This window comes from Hordeum vulgare, chromosome 2H (genome assembly GCF_904849725.1).
Source record: "Hordeum vulgare subsp. vulgare chromosome 2H, MorexV3_pseudomolecules_assembly, whole genome shotgun sequence".
NCBI classification, from domain to species: Eukaryota; Viridiplantae; Streptophyta; class Magnoliopsida; order Poales; family Poaceae; genus Hordeum; species Hordeum vulgare.
Window position 1 is genome coordinate 600155 of NC_058519.1, and position 11344 is coordinate 611498.

The 11344-nt window shown below is 44.5% G+C and overlaps 1 protein-coding gene across 1 annotated transcript; it reads right to left on the minus strand.

Annotated features, from left to right (window-relative positions):
• Window positions 1–783: 783 nt before the first annotated feature.
• LOC123428998 lies at window positions 784–8969 on the minus strand. Its single transcript, XM_045113068.1, has 4 exons — window positions 8767–8969; window positions 8599–8602; window positions 8444–8522; window positions 784–3936 (listed from the first exon to the last, which is right to left on the minus strand). The coding sequence occupies exons 3-4, from the start codon at window positions 8453–8455 to the stop codon at window positions 955–957; spliced, it is 2994 nt and encodes a 997-aa protein (XP_044969003.1). The 5' UTR covers window positions 8456–8522; window positions 8599–8602; window positions 8767–8969; the 3' UTR covers window positions 784–954.
• Between the last annotated feature and the right edge of the window lie 2375 nt (window positions 8970–11344).

Consider the following 11344-nt stretch of genomic DNA (forward strand, 5'->3'; position numbering starts at 1 on the left):
CACTTGGTACAGTACTCACCGGGCCGGCGCATGTGTTGTGACCGCGTTGTTCGCTCCAGCAGTAGGCTTGGTAGCAGCCGGCTTCGGTGCAGGCTGCTCCTGCGGATTCCCATGGTGGCAGGTGGAGGTTCGTTCGCAGGCGCAACCCGACATGTCGTGAAGGAAAACCCCACCGCCGAAAACGTCCCACATGCACCGTCGATGTTTCACGGTTGTAAACCTCTGATTTGCTTACCACAAATGCATAGATACACCAGCTGGCCAAGTGCACAATTCAACAAGACAACAATTGATAAAATTCAGAAGAGTAGCGATGGGTAGCCAAACAAAAAGAGAAAATGCAGTTTGTAATACAAGCAAGGAAACCACGCTCGTATATTTGTAGGCAGCATGACACACAACACGTGCTGCTGAATCAACCACACAAATTAACAACATTGTTTGGTAGTCTTCGGCACACCAATGGGGTTGTGCGACCGTACGTGCCACAGGCTCACCAAACCCTTCTTATTAAAGCCATACACATAACCACAATGCAAACCACACAGAGCCACAAAAACCAAAGTTGAGCAGGTGCGTGCACACACCCACAACATCAAGCTTGTACGAATTTATTCTTCAGAAAACACACCAGCAGACACAAACTTTGTATGCAAACATCTGAGGGCACCGTTGTGTTAGCCACCACCAATCCTACACATATATAACGGGAATGATGGGAGCAGAATGAATGAAACACATAATGCATATATATACGACAGGATGAAAGAAATGAGAAAAGAAAGTGAAGGAATTATTAACTTGTTGGTACGCATCTACACTATACATATACAGTATTGTTTGATGTTCAATTATTACAAAAGGAAATGTTAGTTTTATATCATACATGCATGAAATAAGAAATGAAGGGAGAAAGTCTTGTGCTTATATATATACCTGAGCGGCTACGTGGATTCACCATAGAACTGAGCCTCTAGGAAGAGACTTCTTGTAATGAGATGAATGGCGCGGCTTAAAGAGGGAAGGATGATGGCCGACCTCCAGTCCGTCCCACTCCAGCTTCTCCCACCAGTCCTTCTCGCAGTCTACAATGGGGCCGCTATGTCGGCTGACTGCTGGGAGGCGCCTGAGACTCCAACAGCCCCTGAGCCACACCCTCTCAAGCTTGGGTGCATGCATCTTGACCTCACATATATGTTGCAGCTTATAGAGCTCATACAGGTGGATGTGCTTCAGGCTGGGGAACTCTAGTACATCTTCTTTGAGTTTGAGGTTAGGATGAACAGAAAACACCACCTTTAGATCACCACATTTGACAATGTGAAGACTTCCTAAGTTGTGCAAATATGATCCTTGAATACCCATCAACAAGGGGAGCACAAATGTGAGCCTCGGGCAAGAGTACAAGTGTATGCTCTTCAATTTTGAGAATGAAGTGTTGTCGGTGCCACTGAAGGTCCTTCCTTTGTTCCAAATGCAGTGAACATTCAAGAGATCAGAAGCCCAAAAGGTTTCTATTTCTTCAAAGGGGTAGATTCTATCATAGTTAGGGGTGAAGACTGTGTGCAACTTGGGGCATCTCACCACATGGCACTGTTTTAGATGTCGCCAACCAAGTTCCCTACCATCAATGGATGTCATGTATTCAGGGATGACAATGATGATGGAAGAGTTGTCATGCACATGCAACGACTCAATGTTATCCATCGCAAACATGGTTGCCCTTATTACTTGTTCACTCTCCACTTTAGCATTGCTAATTCCTTTGCCAATCTCAACATGACAACTTGATGGTTGAAATTGCATTCCATTGTTGTAGTCATGATCAATAATTATGTTGCCAACAGAGACATCAATGTAGGTGGTGTAAGTATTGGGGGCTAATGACTTCGGTCGAGGCAGGCCCATTATTTGCCCACTATTACCAGGGCCCATCTTCTCCTTCATATAGCTTTGTCCGTTAACATTGGTGGTACAAGGGACATGAAGATTTAGATGGAATCTAGTGCTCTTCCAACAGAATCGGACATTGGTTTGTAATACCAAGGACTGAAAAAACCTTAGGTCCATGATAGTAACATATGTTTGATGTAGTTTTGTTTGGACAGGACTGACCGATGAATCAATATGCAACATTGCTAGTGTTGGTAGACCCTTTTCTGGCCATATAATGGCATGGAGCAGCAAACATTCCAATAGAATTATTTTTTGGAGATTTGGGGCATGTACCTCTTTGAGGTCAAGTGTTTTGACCAATGTGCCTGATAGATCTAGCTCCTCAAGATTAGGAAGTGATCCACGCAATATGAACTTCAACAATCTTCCACACCCAGCCAAAGATATACAAGAGATTTTGGCTTGCTCATTTTGATCCACTCTTGTACACACATCTAAGCTGAATGATTCAAGTGACACAGGGAGTCCTTCTGGGCCAACATGCTCCAACCCAGTACAACCATCTAGAACCAGGATCTTGACTCTTGTTGCCCCTGATAGACATGGCAAAACTTGTATTGTACTATTCCCAGATAGGTCAAGGTACTCCATCTTCACCATATCTGAAAATTCGTCCATTTTGCCTGTCTGCCAAGGGGATGTGGGCTCAATCACTCGAAGCTTGTGAAGCTTCCGCAGTTGTCGCCATGAAAAGTTGTGGCACCAAATCCTTCCTTTCCTTATATGTACCTCCCTAATGTTTGCAGCCATCTGCTCTGTGATGTTTGCTGATAAATCCAACTCCCAATCCGTGTGGCATATGTCTAGAACCCATAGGCTGTGAAAAAAATCCATTGTTGGTCTATCTTGCTTCTCATCTTCTTCTACTTGTTGATCCTTGCAGTGATCTAATCCAAGGAACTTTAAGCTATGGCAACAGCTGAAAGGAGGTGCGGAAAAACTGAAGGTGCAGCAACATAACTTGAGCACACGAAGCTTGTTTGGTTGATGAAACATGACATTAGGTAAGGTTCTTAATGGAGGATCAGATTCACTTGCAACTGCAGCAAGGAAAAACGACGTTGACTCTGGATGCACAATAGAGTTGTCCTTGGACAATATCCACCGCCTCGGAGGAGTCTCCAGTCTATGACCAAAAGAGGGCAACGTATTAAATGTATAATCCCCTGTATTTATGTGTTGATGCAAAGCAGTCGCAAGCTCCCATGCTTCATCACCCTGACCTCCTTGTATAATCCCATCGCAAACCCAATAGCTAGAAGCATGGTTGTCCCAGTCGTAGTCCATGATATCGCCTCCCTGAGAATTTAATGACAACAGATACAAACAACACTCTTCAACTGCTTTGCCAAGCTTATTTGTGTATCCAGCAATTTCTCCAGCCTCTTCTTTAAGCAAAAGATTCCACTCGTAACGAATACCATTAGAATAAATAAACATATGTGAATCATCCACCTTATCACTAATTCCTGGGTTGAGCCGAAGCCTTCCTCGAAATGTCCACAATACCTTAGTATAAAAAAAATCTCCTTGTAGAACACCCGAAGCACTTAAATTAACCATATCACTGCTTCCATTATGGAAGATCACTAAACATCTGTGAACCGTAAGGACTTGATGGATCTCTTTCCCAATGAATAATATTTCAGCTCTTGAGCCTTCATCTACGCCTTTGAAATCATCTTCCTCATCATACATATCAAAAATATCCATTACTCGCTGAGGAAGCTTGAGTTCTTGTGCGATTGTTCTCTGAAGTGCTCTTGGGCTTTTCCACCTGGAGCAATCGACGTGGATGATCTTGTCGAATTTCTTCATCAGAGATGACGGAGGGTCTTTGGCTATAGCTCTAAGCACAGCCGAAGCACCCAGCCCACGCCATCCATTATAATAGATGGTCTTGTGTGCACTACTGCTCGTATCCTCTAGATACGGGGTTATCTTTTGCACCGCTTCTTCGATGGTTTCTGGAGGAATCGGCTGCATTAGTTGATGGGAATTACTATATTAGTTGAGGTAACTCACTTTATAATTTCTCGTCTAGGAATAACATACCATATACATGCAAAAGGGTCACCTACTTCTTTTTGTAATTATTAGGGTCAACGTTAATCAATGATAAGCTCACGGCATTTTTTTCATTGGCAAGGGAAAGGAGAAAAATGTGACCATGTATGTCTTGATTACAAGGTGCTGTGCTCACCTATATATGTAAGCATATATCTTATATACATTCACAGAGGGAGTATAATAATAAAAATAATAAGCTGACTAATGAAACAAACACGCAACAGTGCTAGGCAAGAAAGCTTCCCACGACTTTTCACTCATAAAACCAAAATGTGAAATGGCGTATGTCCTTGCACTGATTTCAATATTTCCTTACTTATAGGGAAATTGGCACCCAAGGCCCCTTTGCCTTCGTCTCCCCTTTCAGTGTTAATCAGACAGACCAGTATTGGCCATGGAAGGCGGCAGGTCATTAGTTCCCAATATTTTTGGCCATTGGTTGGACGGTGTTACAAATAGTTTCAAAACGTTAATAAGGATAGAATGTATGCCTTAATTTGGTTGCTTTGGTTGATTTGGTTTTTAATAAGAAAAATGCTTCTCCTCTGCAGGTTATTTTCAGGTATACGCATTCGCTGCGTACGTGGTCTATGCTACAACGATCAAACTACCAACCGTTGTTCAAGGCGTTGTGTACGTGGTTGGAGCAGGTGGCTACGGAGGGTTTTTTCCAAACATGGGTGGCGGCATAACCTGTGAATCGATCCACCACCGCTTTCGATATAGGCATAGTATCGATCTATAGACTCTACTATTGCTGTTTTGTCGGTTCTTATTTCATGATATTTTGTCGGAATTATAAATTTGGCTGTGTGCATCCTAGTTATGCAAAGATCGGGTGTTATTCACAATGTGTTGTATCTAGTTTATGCTACATTTTAAGATAATAAAGTTACCCTTTACCAAGAAAACGGATCGCGGTTGCGACCAAAACCTAGTGTGTTTAGAAAATGATTGAGATCGGCCAGGAAGAGGAGGCAGAGAAATTAATTAATTAATTAAGCTAGTGGGTGGAGGCGGGGCTAAGTAACCTAGACAGGGGAGGGGGGGGGGGGCAGCAACTCTTAGAGCAAGTATAATAAGGTACAGTTAGCAGGCTGTAAGGATTAAAATATTACTCCTTCCGTTCCAAAATAAGTGACTCAAAAGTGACTCAACTTTGTACTAAAGTTAATACAAAATTGAGTCATTTTTGAGTCACTTATTTTAGGACGGAGGGAGTATATTTTTGCTGAGTTGGATGAGAGAGAAGAGGAGAGAAAAGGAAAGCAGGCTCTTCCTGAAGAGCTAGCTCTAGCACGTGCTCCTAGGTGTTTTGTGAGAATGAAAGGAGAGTCATTATATAATAAAAATAATACTCTTTTATAACTAACTATTATACAAGCTATCTATAAGATGAACTATAAGATGGCTTATAGCCAGCAGTTGGCTATAGTATTAACCATCCTCTTACCAATCTCTCGGAGGTTGGAGGAGGTCCGTGTAATTAATTTAAAAGGTTAATTAAGCCTCGGCATTTATTTTTTAGTTAATTAATTTCAGCAAGAATAACATCCTATATTTGTGTGTGTGATCTCGGCCACCGACGACGTTGCTTGATACTTGTTGAATGCAAGACAAATTTATTCAAGAACCAATCAAGACAAGCATCTCTGACATGCTACACTAGTGTATACTAGTAACAACATACCACCAGAAGAAAGCAATTCTATCAGTCGACAAATTAATACCTGTCGAGGCATGATGACTAGTGACGGCCCGGCAAAGACACGAAGCTCCCGAGATCAATCTGCTCGTATCCTCCAAATGATGAATTGATTTGCTAGTTTGCACCTTAGTGAGTTTTGCCTCCTCCCTCGTCGCTCCTGTGCAGCGACGGAAGGAACCCTACCCGCCGGCCCCCAGTCCCTCCTCATGCAGCCTCTCCCTCTCTTGCCGCCGCTGGGCGAAGCCAAGCCGGCGTGGGTGGTGGTGGGGTCGCTCCTTCCCCTCCTCGTGGACCCCCTGGCCGGTGCGGGACGGCAGGCCGTCGGAGGCGCTGGGCTATGGCGGGGCCCGACGGCGCAGATCCGAGCACTCCGGATGGCGGCAGCCCACCGGATCGGGGAGTTCTTGTGGTGGCGTGGTGGCTGCCATGGTGGGGCGCGCCTGGCGCGGATCGTGGTTGACCGGCGGCCGGATCTGGCTCCTGACGGCGCGGGTTGCGTGCGGCGTGGGCGGCTGCTATGGTCCGGCTTCGGGGTCGGCGGCTGCAAGCGGTCGTCCCTTTGCGGGTGCGCGACGGTGCTCCTCGGGCAGCGACGGTTCCGGCGACTGCTCTTCCTCAAGTGGTGCTGCTCCGGATGGTGAGGAGGTGGTGGCGCGACCACTTGGCGCCGGGCTGGCACGGCGGTTGGCCACGACGTTCTCTCGGCTCATAACTGGGCCCTTTAGGGCCTGATATGGTTCTGGGCGGGTCTGGCTCGGCTACGCCTGTGCCTGCGCCGGCTCCGGCAGACGGAGGGGGTGGCTCGTGCCAAGGGTTGTGGAGACGGCGCCACGCCCACTGCAGCGCGGCAATGGAAGTTTCATGAGCCGTTAAGGGCTCGAGCGGGCCTACGTGTTTGGTGTGTTCCCCTTGCTGCGTTCGGTCGGTGACCGTAGTGGGCAGTGGAGGTTGTCCCTTCCCGTGTGGCTACTAACTCTGCCGCTCCTCGTTCCCTGTTGTTCCCTCTAGGGCCCGTCGGTCCCGCTTCGCTCTCCATGGTGAGACGGCGATGGTTTCTCCTAGATCGTGGTAGCGCATGTTGGTGGGCAGCACGTTTGGTGGAGCGTGACGGATCTGTCTGGGTGGGGCGAAATCCTTATCGGCGTGGCTAGCACCGACGCGGCGTTGCGCGTGGGCGCCGTCGTTCCTTCCTGAAGGGCGTCGGGTATCCCACTCACCCACGCTCCTTCGCATACGGGCGAAACCTTGGGATCAATCCGGGCAGCAGCGTCGTCACCGTCGCATTCTTTCTTGAAGGTGTTGCTTGTTATGCGATAGTCCAAAGTGCTGGGAGCGTGGTGGATTTCGTTGGAGGGCGCACCAGTTTGGGTTCAGCCTCGTTTCCGTCGAGCCGACTCTGTTGTCATTCTTTTCTTTTAATTTCTCTTTTTCTTATTTTTGGGCATTCTTGTGCTGCCTGCCCCGGCATTGGGATCTTTGATGTATCGGATGGTTGCTATATCTATATAACAGGACGAAAGTCTATTTCGAGAGATACCGAGAAGTAGTTATTAGAATTACCCGTGCCTGAACAAACACTGTTAGTCGACGCTTAACTAAAATACTGGAAAGGAAAGAAACTGCAAGCAATTAAAGGAGGAGTACGTATCAAGAGTTGTATTAATAGTTTTGATATTACCTTACTCAGCAGGAACAAATATATGATGAAGTTGAAAAATACTAATTAATCATTGTAAGTATGTTGATATACTATATATAAGATTCTTTCAAGTAAGCTACATGAAAAAATTGCAAGTTGGCCCTTACATCTTCAAAATACGTATATATTCATACGTAAAAAAGAGCATATTCAAAATACGAAACATAGTATCAAAAAATAATATATATACTATCTAATAGATACTATAGACAACATATACGAGAACAATGGATGAGTGAGTGGGGATACTTATATTAAACAATATACGACTTGCGGATGCTTTCGTGTGCTTCGTCTTTAGCTTTTATTTTGGCCAAAAGCATCCACTGGTAGCTGCTCCTTCAGGCTGGAGCTATATATTTAAAGAATAAAGATTGAGCTATCTCCTCTTTTTCTTTTTCTTTTGCTTTGAATAAAGCAGGGCCTAGACCTTGGGCATGATTCCAAGCAGTATCGAAAGGTGTGCGGAGTGGACTCACAGTTTTTTTATTTTCTTCTCTTTTTTGAGGTTTTTCCTCTTTTGCACATGAGAAGTAGTAAGGGTATAAAATAGGTCTGTTTGCTGTCCAAGTCTGGGTACAAATAGATTTTGTATGTTTGGGTTGGCTGCTGGTATATATATATATATATATATAAGTAGAGGCAACAATCGTGAGATTGTGACCGTGAGTTGAAAGAGAAAATAAATAAAGAGACAAAAAGAAACGCACGACAGGTGCCTCTGGCAAAAGTTTTTACGTGTGTTGATCGTTTAGTTTGATGTGATCGATCTCGAGGGACAAATTCGAACAAGCAACTTAGCAGACTTGAAAGAAAGCACTATCAGCCCAAACAAACACTACTATACCTTACAATTACATATTATGCTAGCTTGTGCAGCTGTCGGAGGACGAAGAGAAAGAGAAAAATGAGTTTAAAAGGATTTCAAGAGGAATCTATCACATCCAACCGAAATACATATACATATGAGAGAATAGCATGCATGTGTATGCTTGTATATATATAAATACCTCTGGAGGCATGATGAATAATATTTTTTCAGTGAAGTCCCCACAAAGCCAAGAAGCCGCAGAAATCTAACCCATCCATCTGAAGAAGACCTCAAGGTGAAATATTCCGCTAGATCCAACCTAGTTCTTTATCGAAAAAGATCGGGCCTAGTTACCATTCTGCATAGCAAAACATTGTCAGTTGACGTATAATACCCTTGTTATATGTTTCGCAAAAACAAACTAAACTTTTTTTTTTTGTTGATAAAAAAAAAAAAACTAAACTGCGAACAATTAGACAAGACTGCTTAAAGACATAATATGGTAGTGCCGGTAGTATGTACCTTACTCGGCAGGCCGACACATCGATCTTGTGTGCTGACAATGAGTAACACAAGAATTAGTATATATCTATTGGTATCTGCAAGACTGTGGAGGTTGCTTGTGCCAGCACAAGAAACGGAGGAGGAGCATGCAATGAAGGAATGGATGGGGGATACGTACTAGAGACTGCAGTGCAGTGCTGGGGCTTGTGTACGCTTTGGCTTTGCTTTTGCCAAAGCATCCATAGCTACTCAGGAGTAGATGTAAATTCTTTGCTTGTGACTGGAGCAAATAATTAAAGTACCTAAAGAAGAAAGGATGCATGCATGGATTTGTCTGCTTCGTTGCTTCTTGCATCCTTTTCCTTCTTTTTTTATTTATTTATTTATATAAAGCTTAGCCATGGACAGGGGTCCGTGGAAGTTAGCTATCCACGTTCCAGAGCCATGACTTGGCTTTGAGATCTTATGGGTTTCAACTCTAGCCTACCCCAACTTGTTTGAGACTGAAAGGCTTGGTTGTTGGTTGTTGGTATAAAGCTTGGTGCAAAATCTTCTATTCTGCACATTCCGCTCTTTCTTGTGCACAAAAATTGCAATAAAATTAATCTGAATTGGAGACAAATTAAGTTGGCAAAACACAAGGACCTCCCTATATATACGCCTGATAAATGACATGCTACAATCATCTCAGGTAATTACCGGTCTTGTTTAACATATTGTATGATCGAACTGCCCTCGTCATAATATAAAAATCACTAGCAGACGCAGTACCTTCATCAAGGTATACGTGCAGGATGGTGGCACTGTATAGCGCCGTGGTGGCGTCGACGGCATACCTAGCAAGGAAGATGCGCCTGTTCTGGCTCTAGAGATGGACCAATGGAAGATGGTGGAGGCAGCCTCTAAGAGTGCACCGGACCGGTATGGGATCCAGTCCTAGTGTGTGGCTGGGTTGGAGTATCCGACTATAGATGTTAGGATTTGGTGCGATGTATGTTTGGTATTTGGCCTGGATATTCGGCACACCTTCATCAAGAGATAGGAATAGCAACAGGCGTTGCCTAGACGGTGGCTTCAAGCTGACTGATGTATTACTTTGTATGGTCTTCGTAAATAATTAATAAAATAGTTTATGCATCGTTCAGATACAGAGGCCGGGGGTTTATCCTCCTTTCCAAAAAAAATAGGCGTAGTACCGGTTGTGATACTTGACAAAATGAACACTCAGCTGCCTGACCCATCGCTTACTCAGAATTGTTTTCACTAGAGTTGTTGCTGCTGGTTATCATCAGTAAGTATTGTTCTTCAAGTTGCGACATGTGCACAATGCTACTCCCTCCATAAATTAATATAAGAGCATTTAGATCACTATTTTAGTTATCTAAATATTTTTATATTAGTTTACAGAGGGAGTACGAGTTTTCCTTTGTCGTACCATCCTTGTGATGTGGGGTTTTCGCTTTGTTGTAATAAAACTATATCAGGCAACAGATTAATTTTATGAAAGAGTGATGAATCAGAAAGATTTGGTGATGGATGAGGTCACAAGGGATATACAAGGAGATATCCCATGGTGTATGCTCTTTGCGGATGATGTGGTGCTAGTCGATGATAGCCGAACGGGGGTTAATAGAAAGTTAGAGTTATGGAGGCGGACTCTAGAATCGAAAGGTTTTAGGCTTAGTAGAACTAAAACTGAATACATGAGGTGCAGTTTTAGTGCTACTAGGCACGAGGATGGAGAGGTTAGCCTTGGTGGGCAGGTGGTACCGGAGAGAGACACGTTTCGATATTTGGGGTCCATGTTGCAGAAGGATGGCGATATCGATGAAGACGTGGGCCACCGAATCAAGGCTGGGTGGATGAAGTGACGCCAAGCTTCTGGCGTACTCTGTGACAAGAGAGTGCCACAAAAGCTAAAAGGCAGGTTTTATAGGACAGCTATCCGACCTGCGATGTTGTATGGCGCGGAGTGTTGGCCAACCAAGAGACGACATATCCAACAGTTAGGTGTAGCAGAGATGCGCATGTTGAGATGGATATGTGGCCACACAAGGAATGATCGGGTACGGAATGACGATATACGAGAGAGACTTGGGGTAGCACCGATTGAAGAGAAGCTGGTCCAACATCGTCTCAGATGGTTTGGACATATTCAACGGAGGCCATCGGAAGCGCCGGTGCATAGCGGACGGATAAAGCGTGCTGAGAATGTTAAGAGGGGTCGTGGTAGACCAAACTTGACATGGGAGGAGCCCGTTAAGAGAGACCTGAAGGTTTGGAATATCGACAAAGACTTAGCCATGGACAGGGGTGCGTGGAAGTTAGCTATCCACGTTCCAGAGCCATGACTTGGTTTCGAGATCTTATGGATTTCAACTCTACCCTACCCCAACTTGTTTGGGACTGAAAGGCTTGGTTGTTGTTGTTGTTGTTGTTGTTGTTGTTGTTGTTGTTAGTGATGAATCAGAAAGAAAGTAAATTGCCCTAATTACTTGGGTTCCCCCTGCTCTGACTAGTTTGTACTCATGAATCTTCTTCTCCTTCCCACGGCCTCACCACCGCTTTGTCCCTCAGGTAGAGGTAGAACAGCACA